The 16934-nt window shown below is 46.3% G+C and overlaps 2 protein-coding genes across 8 annotated transcripts in view; both read left to right on the top strand.

The window, feature by feature from the left end:
• Positions 1–9870, top strand: part of LOC125704602 (prominin-1-A-like) — a 41876-nt gene extending 32006 nt beyond the window's left edge. For 2 of the 7 annotated variants that reach the window (XM_048970388.1, XM_048970387.1), the window contains 12 exons: positions 1836–1982; positions 2574–2645; positions 3008–3100; positions 3815–3868; positions 4676–4753; positions 4843–4911; positions 5007–5096; positions 6443–6558; positions 7368–7452; positions 8072–8148; positions 8686–8712; positions 8797–9870. In XM_048970388.1, the coding sequence (XP_048826345.1) occupies positions 1836–1982; positions 2574–2645; positions 3008–3100; positions 3815–3868; positions 4676–4753; positions 4843–4911; positions 5007–5096; positions 6443–6558; positions 7368–7452; positions 8072–8148; positions 8686–8712; positions 8797–8851 (963 nt within the window). In that variant the 3' untranslated portion in view covers positions 8852–9870. Of the gene's footprint in view, positions 1–1835; positions 1983–2573; positions 2646–3007; positions 3101–3814; positions 3869–4675; positions 4754–4842; positions 4912–5006; positions 5097–6442; positions 6559–6699; positions 8713–8796 lie in introns of those variants that run through there. The other 5 variants (XM_048970389.1, XM_048970391.1, XM_048970390.1 and 2 more) reach the window with 5 other exon arrangements.
• A 1910-nt stretch (positions 9871–11780) lies between these two features.
• On the top strand, positions 11781–13402 carry fgfbp2a (fibroblast growth factor binding protein 2a). The gene is made up of 2 exons (XM_048970394.1): positions 11781–12608; positions 12838–13402. Exon 1 carries the CDS (start codon positions 11809–11811, stop codon positions 12598–12600), a length of 792 nt encoding a protein of 263 aa, XP_048826351.1. The 5' UTR covers positions 11781–11808; the 3' UTR covers positions 12601–12608; positions 12838–13402.
• Positions 13403–16934: the final 3532 nt, after the last annotated feature.

Genomic DNA, 16934 nt, shown 5'->3' with positions numbered 1-16934 from the left:
ACTGATCGCTCAGCCTCGTATGTGCGAGTGTAGGTGTGAACTCATTTGTCAGTGGATATGATGGTAATTGATGCTGTCAGGGGACATGCCAGCGCCCCCCCAACCCCCCCGAGCCCAAGGCGAAGGCAAGAGGGAACCAGGCAACCGAGGCCACCCCGCTACCCCCCAAAGCACAAGGGCCCACGGCCATACTACCCACCCAACCCGAGAGGGAGCCTGCGAGGGACTTAGGGGGCGCCAACCCCCCTACAAGGAGGCCCACAGAGGGGAGATAGGCAGCGAGCCCCCCAGTCCCGCCCGCAACACCTCCACAGAGGAAAGCAGGTCCAGGGCCAAAGGGCCCCATCAAACGGGACCCCCCCCCGCCGGCAGACAGCCCACCCCCCGGCAGGACGGATCGCCGCCCACCGCAGCGACCCGACACGCCCCCCCCCCGACATTGCAGGATGATCTAAGGGAGGCCCATACAAACAAAGTGCCCCCCCCCCAACCAGGAGTGGACCCACGACGACCGGGGAGCGGCAGACCCCCCACCCAGCCCAAACCGAATCCCCCAATTTGCCTAGAAGGGCCCAGAGCGTCCCAAGATACCCCAGACCACCAGGGCCCCACCACGGCACAGCAGAGCCAAGGACCACCCGGCCTGTGGCCCACGAGAGGAGGCCGCCTGCATCCCCCCCATGATGGACCTTCCACCCCACCCACACAGGGCCAGAGACAGAGAGTTGGGGGGGGGCCCTCAGCCCCCACTGCTTCCCTGTCCCATGTATATGTGTGAGAGAGAGTTGTGTGTTTATGTCTTCAATGCATTAAAATTAGTGGGTGCAGTTCGAGTATGAGGGCCCCACCGCTGGCAGATGGCAGAGTCCCCCATCCCCCTCCCTGCACCCCAAGGTCCTAATGTAGCATCGACTGTGTATATAACTAAAGTGCAATAAACAGGTGAGCAATTGAGGCAGGGGCACCCCACCGCTGGCAGACGGCAGCACCCTACCTGCCTAAACCCACCTCCACAGCCCTAGTGTGATGTAGTGTCTAAAGTGCAAGTAAAAATTGAGGGGCAGTGGGGAGGTGCGGCGTGCCCTAGTGTGGTGTGAAAAATTAGATCACTAATCAGAGGACTGATTGGCTGAAGAGTCCTCACACCTGGGTTTGCACGGCTGACCTACAGGTTACCCAGAAACCTGCACACACACACTGGCCCTTTGTGGGTAAGATTGGCCGCCCCTGAGGTGTACGGATCATAGCGTCCAGGTATAGAAGGTCAGAAAGTCTTTGGGAGCAGTATTTTCACGCAGATGCTTCCATGATCACAGAGGGATTCCTCTGCAGGAAGGACAAGAGCACCTTTACAGCCAAAATGAGCTTTTCAGCTAAATGGCTCAAAAGTACTTGATAGTAATGTCCTCTGCAGCATAGAGGAGGTTAATATGCTCTACGTTCTACACTGCCTTGTTCAGCTTGTTGGGCAATCCCCTAACGCAGTCACATGACCAGACTACGGAAAATCAGGGTGGTCCAGCACAGTTACCCTGTTGTTTCTAGGACTGAGGATTTCCGGGCGGCGAAGCCTCTAAAGGGGCACCAGAGAAACTGTAAACACATAAGTCCCTTACAGCGCAATTTTAAAACGGCCTATCTAGCCAACCTATCTCTTTAATTAATTTAACATTTGTGTTTTTCCCTTCAGATTTCCATTAAAGAAATGCTCTCCATTGTTAACGCTTTAATGACTTTAATCCTCTCTGTGTAACAGACAAGCGAAAGTCACTGTGGTCCCGGGCCACACACACTTTTCTCAGAATGTTAACCGAATCTGATCATTTGTTTTCCAGCACATGCAGGACATCTCAAAGGAGTTTAACAGTGTCAATGTGGATCTGAATAGCATCATACTGCTGGACCCCAGTGGGAAAGCGAACCTATTGAGTTTTAACCAGACAGGAGTTGACAAGATAAATTACCCAGAATACCTGGCTGAGGTGAGTCTGAATGAATGTTTCCAATGGCTGTGGTGATGGTCTGCATATGTGCTCTTCAGCCCAGGGGAAATGGATTACTGGTAAAGCTTGTAAAGTCTCGTATCTCTGCACCACCTACACGACAGTGTTCAGAGTGTATCCTAAATGTACCACATTTGCGTAAATGTGAACGTCTAAGACGTAATCGCAAAATCACGTTGAACTGTTGTGCTTATATATGGAGCTTGGTGTTGTTGCAGTTCTCTGAGATGCTGGAATCACCCTCAGTGTTTTTGTGGTTCTCCGAGATGCTGGAATCACCCATAGTGTTTTTGCAGTGCTCCGAGATGCTTCAATCACCTTCGGTGTTTTTGCAGTGCTCCGAGATGCTGGAATCGCCTTCGGTGTTTTTGCAGTGCTCCGAGATGCTGGAATCGCCTTCGGGGTTTTTGCAGTGTTCTGAGATGCTGGAATCGCCTTCGGTGTTTTTGCAGTGCTCTGAGATGCTGGAATTGCCTTTGGGGTTTTTGCAGTGCTCTGAGATGCTGGAATTGCCTTTGGGGTTTTTGCAGTGCTCTGTGATGCTAGGATCACCTCTGTGTTTTTCCTCAGGTTAACAAGAGCATCACAGTTGTTGATCTGCTGCTGTTCGCTGACAACCTGGAAAAACAGCTGACCCAGCTGGTAAGTCCAATAAACAAGAAGGCTGAAAAAATAAGTGTTACATGTGTGTTTCTCAGGATGGCCCAGTAGGTGGCGCCATTTGCTCGTACCTCCAGGGTTGGGGGTTCGAATCCCGTCTGTGCTCTGTGTGAGTGGAACTTGCAGTGAGAATGTTGCTGTATGAGCCCAACAGTGGGTGTACCCCTGCCTCGTACTGCCTGAGATAGACCCTAGCACCCCCAAGATCCTGATGAAGATAAGGAGCTATAAGACTGATTACAGATACTTTGTTTCACTTTTAGTCCTGGTTTCTGAATTAACTCTTGAAACGTGTGAAAGTGCAGGTTCAGGATTTGACATAAGAAATGTCTTGCCCTCCGCAGCCATCGGGGGCACTGAAGAGCAGCCTGACAGTGCAAGTGTCCAGGATCCGGGACATCTACTACAAGCAAGTAATCCCCATGCAGAACAGCACGGTAAGGAATCGCCGCCGACAACGCAGGAATTTGTGTAGGCTACGTGTGAATCCAGGTCACACCAGTTGGCCATTGAGCCGGGCGTCGTGGGAAGAGTACAGATCTGTGGAATCTGCCGTTCATCTGTGGTCTACTGCTCACTAACTGGTGCATCTCTGTCACTTCCAGTGATGATTTCCGTGGATACGGGCTTCCATGTTAAATTTCTGTGCTTCTGTAATGCAGAACTGCTACGAATGCTAACATTAGAAAGGCAGGTTCTCTTCCGTCGTCACCTTGCATAACATTTCTCACATCCTTTCTAATGCTGACAAAGAAATACGTTGAGACAAGGGTTAGCATTTTTAAAGTATTTCTTTGACTCTGTGAGTGAGGTGAGTGATGCTGTTTGCCGATAACGGTTTTGAGGAGCTCGGCTGTATCACTGATGTTTTATGAAGTAGCTTTGTTTGGAAGAAATGCAACCTCGAAGTGCTGTCTCACGTCTGTGACATCATTTCCCAAAACATTCCTTATCTGAGGGATTTGGGGACGGCCACGGTAATCGTGGGCCTTTGCTAGTGCCGCACAGCGTTACAGTATTAGCATGTGTCCAACTGTAACTGGACTCTTATAGCACAAAATGCTTTGGGTGCCTTGCATGTCTGGACCATAATAACTTGAGTTTCTTTTGTTAACGTTTGTTACATTCCCCCCCCCACCCCCCCCGAAAAGACCACTTTGAGCCAGAGTGTCCAACGGCTGCAGAATCTCACGTCCAACCTTCCAGTAAGTGCTCAGCCCCCCCTGACACCTTTTGCCTCCCCGCCCAGACAGCATTCGGCTTAATGCGGTCTCCTTTCTGACCTGGCACTACATAGTCCAGATAGGCCTTCAAAAGTGAATCTGTATATCTGTATATTGTACATCTGTGTATATGTATATTATAGTACTTATAGTATCACAGCACATACATAGGGCATCTGTATATCTGTATATTGTACATCTGTGTATATATATATTATGGTACCTATAGTATCTCAGCACATACATAGTGCATCTGTATATATCTGTATATTGTACATCTGTGTATATATATATTATAGTACCTATAGTATCACAGCACATACATAGCGCATCTGTATGTCTGTATATTGTACATCTGTGTATATATATATATTATAGTCTATTATTATATATATCTATATATCTATTCCCACCTTCACTGTGCTCTTAACTGTACATACTGCATTTAACTGTGCATACTGCATTTAACCATACATATCACATACTATATTTATTGCACTTGCTGCTCTTTGCACTTCTGATTAGATGCTAAACTGAATCTCGTTGCCCCTGTATTTATACATGTGTAATGACAATAAAGTTGAATCTAATCTAATCTAATCTAATCTAATCAAAAGTATATATCTGGTTTTTTATATTTGCAAAGGTAATTTTGGTTTTTTAATTTGTAAGGCTTGTTTAGGGTAGTGTAGTTCTGTGCTGTAAGAGGAGCTGGCAGGTGGGCAGACAGACAGAAGGATAATGCAGAAAATTATTAAGATGTTTTAAACTTTTTTTCTTGCTTTGCAGAGCAGAATCGCAGGTACACTGACGGTCATTGACGGCGCACAAAAGATCACCCACAATGCAACACACATAATCACCCAGGTAGCTAACATTACGTCGGTTATTATTCTGCCATAAAAAACAGGAATATTTCAGGATGATGAAAGGCCGCCATTGTTCTCCTGCTTTAGGAAACTGGGATTTACAGGGATCGCTTGATTGGCTACTTTCAGCAGTACATCAACTGGGTCAAGACATCGGTAAGTGTTTCGTTTTCCGACTGTCTACAGAGTTTTCCTGGGGCTCTTCTCCTTGACTCGGGGTCACAGACTTGTGCGCTCTGCCTGTTTCCCAGCTGGCCATGGACGTCGCCTCCTGCAAGCCCTTCAGCAACGTCATGGACTCTGTGGACCTCGTAGCCTGCAGCTTCGTAGTGGACTCACTGGTAAGTTGAAACAGCTTCTCGTAGCACGTGGGGAACGTGCGCAGGGCTAAGTACAGTGCATCTACAGACTTGCCTCAATCGCCATGGTGACAAAACACCCGGGGGGGGGCACTCTTAGCTTCGGGGTTACAGGTTTTTGGGTCAGACCTGTGGGACCGTGTGGCGTTTGTCACATCAGCACTAATGGCGTGTGTGTGTGTGTGTGTGTGTGTGTGTGTGTGTGTGTGTGTGTGTGTGTGTGTGCCCTTCACGGAGCCCCTGGACACACAACAGGATGGGTGGATCTCTAATATGCTACACAGTTATGCATTTGTTTTTTTTGGGAGCCACACTCAAAAAACCACTTTGCCCCCCACCCCCCCCCCCCAAAATGGTTCAAAAACAAAAAAAAATGTAATAAATATAAATAGCTAAGCAGAGCGTGCTGCCTCAGAATCTGCTAAGTAAGGAACGTGTTTATTTAATGTTTAGCATCGGAAGGGTTTGCAGTCAGGCCATCTAAGACGGATGGAGACTTTATGGAGACATTATACATAAAAGGAACCCAGGGTGTCAGCTGGCACTGCACCAGCAGGAAGACTGTTCCACACTCTAACTACACACTGTGTGAAGAAGTGCTTCCTCAGATTCAGATTAAAATGTTCTCCCGCTAATTTCCACTTATGGCCACGAGTTCCAGTATTTAAACTAATATTAAAGTAGCCATTTGGCTGAACGGCATCGACACCTGAATCTTATATACCTGGATCATATATACCAGTTAAATGCAGTGGGAGTGAATACTGCCTCTTCTACTGCAGTATCTTTGGGGATCACTGCTTGTAGTGCCCAGGCTGTCCCATCTGCCCAACGTCGCCCTCAGCGGGCAGGAAGCACGTCGTTTGTAATCAGGCAGCACAGAATGTTCCACTGTGTCAGTCCATAAGTCTCTTAAATAGCCTTCAAACATTAACTTTTTGAACACGTAGAACCAAAGTCACGTACAAATAAATGGTGAGCCCTCACTGAGGGCCTCCACACTGCAGCAGTTCTCCGGTCTCAGTTCTGGGTGCCTCACAGCTAATGGACAACAGATGTGTTGAGTCAACAGTGTGTGAGATGGTGGGGAGCCTCATGACGGCAGCCTAAGGGTGTCATTGATCGCTGACTTCCTCAGGCACCTGTACTGGTCACTCCATGTGCAGTTCCATCAGTGGGCTCTGCACATTAATGCTTCTGAGGCCTTAATTCCAGCACGTTCCACATTAATGTCATTGGTTACGGGCAGCAGCGCTTGTACACCCAGTGCTTTTCTTTTTCTCCTCGTCTTCCCGTTTATCTTCATCTTCTTTACCTTCCATCTTCAGAACCTGTTCTGGTTTGGCCTGGGCTGGGCCACGGTGCTCCTCCTTCCCAGCCTGATCCTCTCCGTGAGACTGGCCAAGTTCTACCGCCGGATGGACACGGAAGACGTCTACGACGAGTGAGTGCCGCTGGAAGCGCAGGCCGAATCAGGAACTTAAACCCTAAAGTCCCACTGCGTCGTCTAATTCTGCCAACCCTCTGCGTCTCCTCAGTGACCAGCCCTGTCTCTCTCTCTCCTTCTCTCTGCTTCTCCTTGCAGTTCCTCCGTCTCTGGCACTTGGCATTTTACGTTATGATAATCATTCCCTCCTCTTTCCTTATCCCTCCTTCCCCTTCATCTCCATGCACTTTGCACTTTAAGGGAAGCGATACAGTTCGCTTCACTGCATTCCCACTCTGTCCGTCAGTTTGCTTTTCGTCACCATTAGCCAATGCTGAGCGCTTCTTCGTAGCGTCGAAACACTTCAGAAGACCCCACCCCCCCCATCTTCCTCGTACTTAACTCTCTGATTCCCGCTTAATAAACCTCGTGTTCTGTTAAGTCACAGGGTACTTGCTGTTGAACACGTTTGGTGCTGCATTTTCGCTGAAGTGTAAATGAGCTGTTTATGTACAGTTAAGTGCACAACCTTTACTTTGTGCAGTATATTTTATATAGCTACTGTAACTGCCCCTAATACGGAGGGGCCCCTACAAAGAAAGTCCAATTCAAACATATTTGTGTTATATAAGGTTATATAAAGAATTTGTGTATTACATAATAGACAATTGGGCTTTTTCATACATTGTGAATATATTCATACAATTGATTGTTCTCACAAGTCTTGTTTACGTTGCATTATATGATGTGATTATATATCATATGACATCCCATCTTCCATTTTATTACATATTAAATCTCTTTTAATGTTTTCCTTTCTGATAAAGTATGGAAATTGGCATTAATGGTTATCATAACGAGCTTTCACTCAGTGTCCAGAGCACCGTACCGATGAGCGAGATGGTTCCTGAGGTAGGACATGGGCGTGCATGCAGTTAATGCGTCCGGCCTCTTGCATGCTGGGAAGGAGATGTGTGCACGTGGAATGTCGCACACTTGCATGCCACCCAGGAGAATGTTTTGCATGCAATTGCAGGGTCTCCTCAAAGGGGGCAGCGGAAATGGTGGAAGCGGAAATGGACAGGCTGCTCTGCCTGGGTCTCACATCTGTGCTTGTGGCCATCTGAGCTAAACACCGACATGTGATAAGAGGAGCATCCCTGCAAATTAACAGAGGGGCGATTCTAGGATTTTTTTTTAAGGTGGAGGGGCATACGAGGGACATAATTCCTGCGGAGGGGCCAATCTTATCATTAGCCAATGATAGGTCTTAAATTGGTTAGTGGCAGCGGAGGAGGCACTACGGGGGCCAATCAGCTTTCAGCTGACACTGGTGGCCCTGTAGCCCCGCCCCCAGCATCCACCCCTGACTGAAGCATTCATCTGTGTGTCTTATTTCAATCATCCTCTTTAAGACACGCAGCGCTGCATGGCTGAATCTCACCCTTGTTGGGTAACGGTTTGCACTGCATGACGAAACGCTGCACTGGAGGCAGATAACCTGACCTACACTTCTTTATGCACCCACTAGCCCCTACACCCGTACCCCTGTGACCCAATCCCACCTGGCTTCAGTTCCTCCATGCAAGACAGGCTGGTGAGAGTGAGGTGAGTGGGGCTGGACCCAGCAAGGTACTGGCACCAGTGAGCCGAGACCCCTTGCATTCCTCCTGCATGCCTCTGGCTCCCTGCAGTTGCACAGTCTCGCTTTTCCCCTCCAGTCGTCTGCTCCATCTGTACATGCTGCCGTTTTCCCACAACCTCATATCGTCCCCTATTTGCTTCCTGTCACTAATGATTTGCAGCCCGGGAAAACTAAAAGTCTAAATAGGTATTTCCGCAGATGACCAGCGTTTATACCAGGTGGGTATAGGGACTCGGCCCTTTCATCTCAAGCCAGCAAGGTTGCTGTAGGTTTAGAGGTCATTGGGTTTTCGGACTGTAGCTGAAACACAGACTCACGCTATTTCACAGGTCATTCAGGAACCATCAGGAAGCCACTGTGTCTGACTCATGTAGCGTTTGTAGGTCAGCCAGGAAACACTGCAAGTCAGTGTAACACCGCAGTGCTTGTGAACCTGTTAAATAAGCATGATCTGTTCTCTCTCTCTCTCTCTTCGGTTATTCGCCTTCCAAGTGCAATAGAAACCTGGAACTGAAGCCGATTGGACGGTAAGTTAGGTATCACAAATGCCAAGTAACACATCATAAAGAATGCAGAATCTCCTGCTTCACTGCCGCTTTTCTGACGTCTAGCTCAAGTTCCCAGAAAAGAAGGATGTTGTCTTCACAAAGTCACATGACCACCTAAGACCACATCAACGGACGTGACCCCCCCCCCACCTGTCCTCCTTCCACCCAGCTGGCCCTGTTTGACCGTCCATCGTCCGCTTGGTCCTAAGGAGAGCTTACCGCCTGCTTTAGGTCACCAAATATTACCAAACCAATGTCTGAGATAAAACTCCAGGACTTCCCCATGGTCACCCATCATTCACTTTTACAAATCAATTACGTCTAACTTTCAGATATAAATGTGTAAATGTTGCACACTTGCAGAAGTTTACAATTTTCTATATTGCTGTGAATGTTTGTTTTTTAAAACCTTGTCGATATCTCCCTAACCCCTTCTTTGTGTAAATGCTTTTATCTCCATACACTATGCAGGCAGCTGTTCACTGGCTATTTAAACGTGTATCTGTAAGGGGTTAATCAAACGGCGTCTTTTCCCGTGACGGGAAATGAACACACATCATATGACACGACGGACACCACAGAACGAGCTGAACTCCAGGCCACTGGCGTCGGCGGCTGTTTGGTGACGATGTTTGTTAGGTAATTCACGGGAACGATGACGATCCCCAAGACACCGAGGAGGAAAAAATGACCTGGTTGCATGGCAGATATGGTTTGAGTAAAATACAGGAAACATTCAGCTGTTTCGAAAACTGCGCCGTTGACCCCCCTCCCACTCTGCCACAGATAAGGCAGTGTCACAGTAACTACGTTGTTAATCGAAACCTCTTGTTACTCAGGTCTCTTTCTGGTGCTGCTCACAATAATCCCCTGTTTTGTTCACTACTTTGATGTTTTTTGGCATGATGACCATAACGTTCCTCTGGGGATACACAGCATTTCAAAGTTATTATGCCTGATTACCATGATATTTGTATAGATCTTTTTGTTTTATTGTTTGCTTCTAGCCTCTTCCTCTCTTTGGTTGAAATGGTTTAACTGTAAGACTGACATTAGCACTTATAGCCCTCGAGCGCCAGGACGTTTGTTGCACTAGCTTCCCGAACCATGGGCCTTTGGTTCGACCCCCCCCCCCCCCCCCCCGCCTCCCCCCGGCCCCACCAAATAAACATGAATAAACATGATTTGCCATTATTGTGCATGTGTGGCTTTTAAGCTGAACGTCGTCACGGCAACAGCAGGAATACAAGCCACGAGTCACGTGTGGGATGCAGCTGATTAGGGAGCAATCAAACCCTGCATTTTAATGGCAGAAATGCAAGTCAGACAAAAGTGCGCGTCCAATATTTAAGGTTTTTTTTTTTTTAAACGGTCATCAGTGGAGGAGTTCAGCACCATTCAAAACACACATTTGCACGGGGCCCCTGCTGGTCAGAGACACCACGTTAAATGCTAAATTAAAAGGTCCCTCATTTAGGAGATGGTGAAGCAGCATGTTCTGCTAACCAGCTAGCTACCATGACTCCACTCGCTAGCTAATTATTTAATTTTTTTAAAAGCCTGAGGAGCCCAACGGACCCCCAGGAGTAACAAACCCGGCCCTAGCTGTCAAGGTAAGACTTTCTCTGAGCGTCAATTTAAGATCAGCTATTCCGCAGCCGAAGGTGCCCACACTGCCTATATACACAGGAAACAATCAGGTCATCATCCCCAAGGTTCGACAGGCTGATGGCTGAGGTTCATGTCAGCTACACCCCTCAAGCTGAGACCAGGACGATCAGCTCTCCAGAGGTCAAAGGTCAACTGGAAACACCCCCCCCACTTCAGATTGCCTCCCCTTGTAATAAATAAAAAACCCCTACAGCAGGGGTGTCAAACTGCAGTCCTGGGGGGCCTGGAGCCCTGCGTAGATTAGTTCTCTCCCTGTTCCACCACAAATGATCCAGTTCAGGAGCTGTGTGGTAATTAGCACAAGGAGTTGAATCAGGTGTGTTAAATGAGGGGAAACCCAGAAATGTGCAGGGCTGCGGCCCCCCAGGACTGGAGTTTGACACCCGTGCTCTACAAGGACAAAGGTAACTTTCAGTCGTGTGGGAGCAGATGGCAGCAAACGGCACTCCCCAAAGCGTACAAGCCGGTGTCTCCCTGCGTCAGAGAGTGAATATTAGTGTTTTGTGTGCCAACGTGGTTTGGTTTTGGAATCCAGGCCCTTTAGTGCTTCTCAAATGCTTTTTGTGCTGGAAAAAAGTTCCAGCACCAGCCCCCCCTTTGCTGGCAAAGTGCCACCAGCCTAAAGCGTTTCATTGCACCCATCAAGGCACCAAAAGTAAATAAATAAATGACTCCTTCGGAAGTTGGGGCCGGCCAGCCGCTCTCGTCCACAAGAGGGCCTTTCTGCCGCGGGGCGACTGATTGCTAAAAAAACAAGGGCCTGAGAAGCTTACACAAGCTCACCTCTCAGAGGATATACGCCCCCCCCCCCATACGCGCTAATGCGACACCCACCACCCGCCTCACAATGCCAGCAACTGTTGAAGGTATTCTCCACTTTCTGTGCTAAAACCCAAAGGACCCGATGGGCTGATCATCCCACCCCGTAACAAACAAGCTACAGTAAGACGGGCAGCCAGACTTATGGTGTGTGTGCCACTTTAGCAAATGTGTGCTGGAAATATTTGGAATACCAACCACAGGAGATAAGCCACAGTCTGTTTAACAGTAACAGAGATTCAGGCTCTAATTCTGGCGACGACAGTGTCTTTGAAAGTCCTAATTTGCTCGGTATGAGTTACTTGGCCCACATGGTACTCCACGGTACAACACGGCACTCCACCAGCCCAGCCCCAATCGGTTTCTTATGTTCCTACAGGGTGCTTGACAGTCCCTGGTTAGTCATGAATTATGGTCCCATTACAGAAGGACTGGCCCCCACACCCGACAGCCCCCAATCAGGAAAAGGTTTGGCGATTTACCTGAAAGCCCCCTTTGTGCTGTGAGCCCATAAATGGGAGGGAAGAAGCCCACAGCTCTCACAGTTCAACAGGAGCCTCTCTCTACACCAGCGTCCATTTCGACATGAAGGACAGGGTCCCTGTGCTGCTGCTGGCCGCCTTCTGCCTGGGGGCGGCGGAAGCCCAGGACGACAAAGGCGGCTGGGGCGAGCCCATCCCGTTCAGCACCAAGGCAAAGGAGTCGTGCTCCATGGTGGTGAGCATGCAGGGGGAGGCCACCAAGCTCAGGATCACCTGCAGGAGCGCCAACAAGACGTATTGGTGTGAGTACTTAGGCAAACCCGAGGCGTGTCGCACCTACAACGTCAACCGCAGGCACTACTTCATCCAGATCATGTGGGAGCTCCGCAAGCTGAGTAACGCGTGCGAGGGCCGGCACCAGCTCAAGCCGCAGATGTGCAAGAGGGCCACGGACGAAGCCCAGATGATCTTCACCACGGCAGGCTCCAAGCCCGTTGCCCAGAAACCAGCCAAAACCCCTCAGGAGAGACCCCCGGCCCAAACGAAACCTGAACCACCCAAAACCACAACCCTTAGACCGGATACGGTCAAGCCAGTTCAAGTTAAACCTGCCCAAGTCAAACCAGAGCTACCCAAGCCGATCCAACCTAAGGCAAAGCTGGCCCAAGCCAAGCCGGCCCCGGTTCTGCCTTCCCCGGTCCAGCCCGAGCAAGTCAAGACGGCAGTGAAAACAAACACGCCCAAAAAAACGCTTCCAAGACCCTCCAAAACAACAACACCGGCCAGACCCACGGAGGCGACTACAAAAGAAAGTGCAAAAGCCATAGCTGAAGATTACTGCTGGGAATCCCTGCAGAGCATCTGCACCGTCGTCATCGGCTGGTTTCACAACTAAGAGCTGCGGTAAGCAGGAATCACATACCAGCACTGCATTGATCATTTGCCTGAATATTATAGCATCACGAGGAATAACTGCAAAAGGAAATGTTTGCACGCATGATTCTACAGTGTTGTGATTATTATGTAAAATGTAAAACGCAGTTTCAGTCTTTACTATTTGTCCTGTTCATGGAAGCATGTTTGCCGTGCTTGTCCATCTATCATTAATGAATATTATTTTTCACTTGTCTAGCTTTAGGTCCCCAGCAAAAAAAATACTTGAAATCTTCCACATGTGTTCAGTCTGACTGCGCTGCTCCCCTTGGACATTTTTCCCTACTGAAAGTCCGACATGGATGTCATCTGATCACACCACTTTGTCCTTGTGGGCCGCTCGTAATTCACATCAGAATATCTGCAGTTTTGCTTCGCCATCTGACTGGAAATGCTAGCAGAGGATGCTACAGGAGTAAAGGATGTTTATATCAGTGTGGATTCACTGCCATTTTATATATACAAGCACTCAGGGCACTGGACACCTCACACAATAATGGCTATATGAAGGGTGTAAATAAATTTGAATGCGTCAGATGTCAGACCGAACAAGGTGTACAGAAAACACTGTGTCTCAAAGTGTTTCACTGATATTCTTTATTGTATTAATGTATTGCGTATTAATGTATTAGCATGCTTTTGAACAAATAACCTAAATGTAAATGATTAAATCCCTGTACTGTGTTAATAATGATAATTCAGAAAGGTGTGTGCTGTTTGCATATACAATATTTTTCATTAAACCTGGAAACACGCTTTTAAAATACGGAGGGGAAAATGCGCATTTTAAAAATATTTCTGTGATTCCTATAGTTTCCAGCAGGTGGCGCTGATGTAGCAGGAGTTGAGCCTCCGGTCCCACTCATGGAAACCAGATTATTCTTGGCTGGGTTTGAAAGTTCAATATCAGAAATGCAGTATCCACTGCACAGAATACATTTTTACTTACCTGATATAACATTCATTTTCATAAGTAAAACACAAAAACGAAAGTGGTTCTTCCAGTGTATCGATTCATTATTGATACTTATTTCATGCATTTTTAATAAGAAGTTACACGTATTACATTCGGCCTTTACAATGTTTCATAAACAATAATTCATAAATCATTGCAAATAAATTGAAAAACACCAATAAATTATTACACTGTGCTACATTTCGCACTGCCTACTAAGGAAATGTCCTTTTAAATGAATGGGATTTCATTACAAACATGGTAACGTCAAGGGATCAAACGTGGTGCACACTGACATTACATTTGGTGGTGCTGTGCGTTAACATGGCAGGGATGTGGGTCTTGTTAACGTAGAGGGTGGGGGGGTGTTATACAGGGCTCCCTACCTGATCTGCTGGCCAGTTATATTCCAGGATCGAGCCTGAGTTTACACAGCCGCTGAGAGGCTCAGTGGGCTAAGTGTCTATACCGGTGAGCAGAAGGTCACTGAGACCCCCGGATAATCAATCAATCAATCAATCAATCAATCAATCAATCAATCAGCTGATCAGAGGAAGCTGGAGTATCAGGACATGCAGAAACCAATAAACGCAAGATTCTTACAGGCTCATAACTGTTTAGAAAAATACTTCAGATTTACACCGAGGAACCCATTGAGTCCATCAGCTTTTATTTTTTTGGATGATAAATCTGTGTTGCTACTTCACAATTAACTGTGTGTAGTGTGGTGAGCAACATTTACATTTCGGAAAATGGTACAATCATTACAACTGCAGTTAAACAGAATATCTCACTTTTGGAATGATATGCAGTATTACTCCGATGTGCAGTACAGGTATTAGCCTATATAAGCTAACAGCGTGTATAACACTGCCTGAAAAAGTGTATAGATCATTTTACCGTCTTGTTTATATCCAGAGGTCAGTATATCACATCTTCAGGATCTGATACCAATATGAAACAATGTGTGCAATTACAGCATTACTATTAGGTCAAATGCACTAGTATTCAGTAACAGTGATAACGGTAACAAAAAAAATAGTCACATACTAGCTTGATTTCAGGGGTGCTCACTGATTCTAAGAGGAGGCTTTGGTTTGAATGAAAGAATCTTTTATTAGAAACGAGAGACAACGTTACTTCTAGTTTCACTGCATTTGAGTGTCACCTGAATGTTTCAGGTAAAGCGTTTAAAGCTTTTCGTAGAGATTTTATTTAGCCAGTAAATGAGTTACAGATTTAGAAACAGGGTTTGCTTTTCACCTGGATTGTTTAGCCTAATATTTCGTTCACATCTCATCTTGAGAAGAAAATACCGAAGAACTAATGCCTAAATACCTAAATACATCTTAAGTCTTTTCAAAATACTCTTAAGAGACTTTCCCTCACCCACAGTTTAATGCATTTTTAAATCAGAATGTCCCCATGGTGCCGTGGACACCTTAATTTAATTACTAATTAGGCTGTTTTTCTGATATTTGAGATTCCATAGATGCTCCTATTACATCTGTTGTAGGAGGCAATCTGGGCGGAATTAATGAAGCAACTCCAACGCAGCCGAAGTCAGCGGTTTGAAACACCACGTCCGAGATGAATTACAAATTACACATTCATGCATCTGCCAGTTGGTGCTTATGGCCAAGAAAATGTACAAGTATGAACAGGTGACTGGCAAAAGGCAGTCGGAGAACAGGTACATCTGGAAGAGTATGAAAAGGATCAGGTATTCAGCACTGAGGATTCACATCTCAGCCTGGCGTAATTTGCGTAGATCTATTACTTAACATTACTACTATTCAAATTACAGTGAAATGACAGGCGATATACACGCCATCAATCATTACATGCAATATTATATAGCCAGGTAATGTAGAAATAGAATTCCCCAGAGATTAAAAAAATGCATCGCTTATATCATTGTTAAGCGGAGTGCCTCAAGTAAGTCTGCCCTTTATGCTATCGATCAAAATATCCAAGAGCTGAACATTTTTATAACTATGAACAGAGGCTTTTTCCCCAAGCACGGTCTTTCCGACCTCCAGCTAATGTAATAAATTAAGCAGATTTTGTCCGGGATTCTGCATTGGCGGGTGGTGGGTGGCCTGAGGCCGCCGCTAGCTGAGGCCAAACACTAAGATCGTCGGCGTGGAGGATCAGCGGCAGCGGGTTGCCATGATGCAAAAAGGCGGCGCTTCGTGATCATGTGACCAGGGCAGAAACCCTGATCACGTGAGCGCCGCAGACACGCGCCTACAATATTGTTTTTTCTGGTTAATTTACTCTTTTGTAAGTAATGCTAGGTAATGTAGACTCCTTAATTAGTTCAAGACCACATGAATCAGATTAAAAGAGAAACACGGTAAACTTGCCAGAAACATTTGCCTAAAACATTTTCACACTCCATGGAATTATTAAATATCCGTAGCATAAAATAAGACACCATACCTTACTACACATATGAAATTAATCTGAGAACGTGTACGATAGCTCAACGTATCCAGATGCAGGTTAAGGATGCATTCGTTTTCTACCAAACGACTTCCAAACTGAAAGGAAATCTCTTGAGGAAAATTTTTGGTGCATAAAAGTAAGTGTTTTGAACCAAGTACTGTATAGTGCATTATAAATCGTTTTTAAGGAACGGTTGTAGTGCCACCTGCTGATCGTTTCCCATGACTGTTCCAAAGATGAATGAAAGTTAAAAACAAGTCATCATATATAAAGGATTTCGAGGAGAAAAACGCAATATAAACATCGAGATCTGATATTTTCCCCCCACATTAAGACAAATGTGAAACGACACGACAAACTACTTACAGCATTTAAATTTTACTCCATACAGGTTCGTGTTGCGTTTGCTTGCAAATATTACATCCTGGGTAACGAATCCCAGCGCCCCCTATTGAATAGGAGTAATATTGACCATGAAGCACTTTGCGAAGCTTTCGGCTTGTAGACCGAAACAAAGTAGGTTTATATCTGAAACAAAGAGTTATCCTGCTTTCACTTTTCATAACTGAAACCCGATTAGAACATGCAGATAGGTGTGCGATTCAGGCAGACGGGTATGTGTGTGAATTTGTCGTCCCAGTTAAAAGGACTTCTATTTTACGGAGGATACTATCACTATATTTACAGCTTATCGTAGATGGTTGTAAATGTATAGGTGCAAACCAGAGGTTTCTCTCTATTCACATCCTATTAGATTGATAGACTTCAATGTAAAATGCTATTTCTGTACGATAATCTAAGCTTTTTGGATACACTCTGAATATCGAAGGTAATTAAATCCCCATCTTTGAATATCGTTTAAATGCATACGCAAGAGGAAAGAGAGACCA

This window comes from Brienomyrus brachyistius, chromosome 12 (genome assembly GCF_023856365.1).
Source record: "Brienomyrus brachyistius isolate T26 chromosome 12, BBRACH_0.4, whole genome shotgun sequence".
NCBI classification, from domain to species: Eukaryota; Metazoa; Chordata; class Actinopteri; order Osteoglossiformes; family Mormyridae; genus Brienomyrus; species Brienomyrus brachyistius.
Note: the sequence above shows the minus strand (reverse complement) of the source record. Positions and strands in the feature narration are given on the sequence as shown.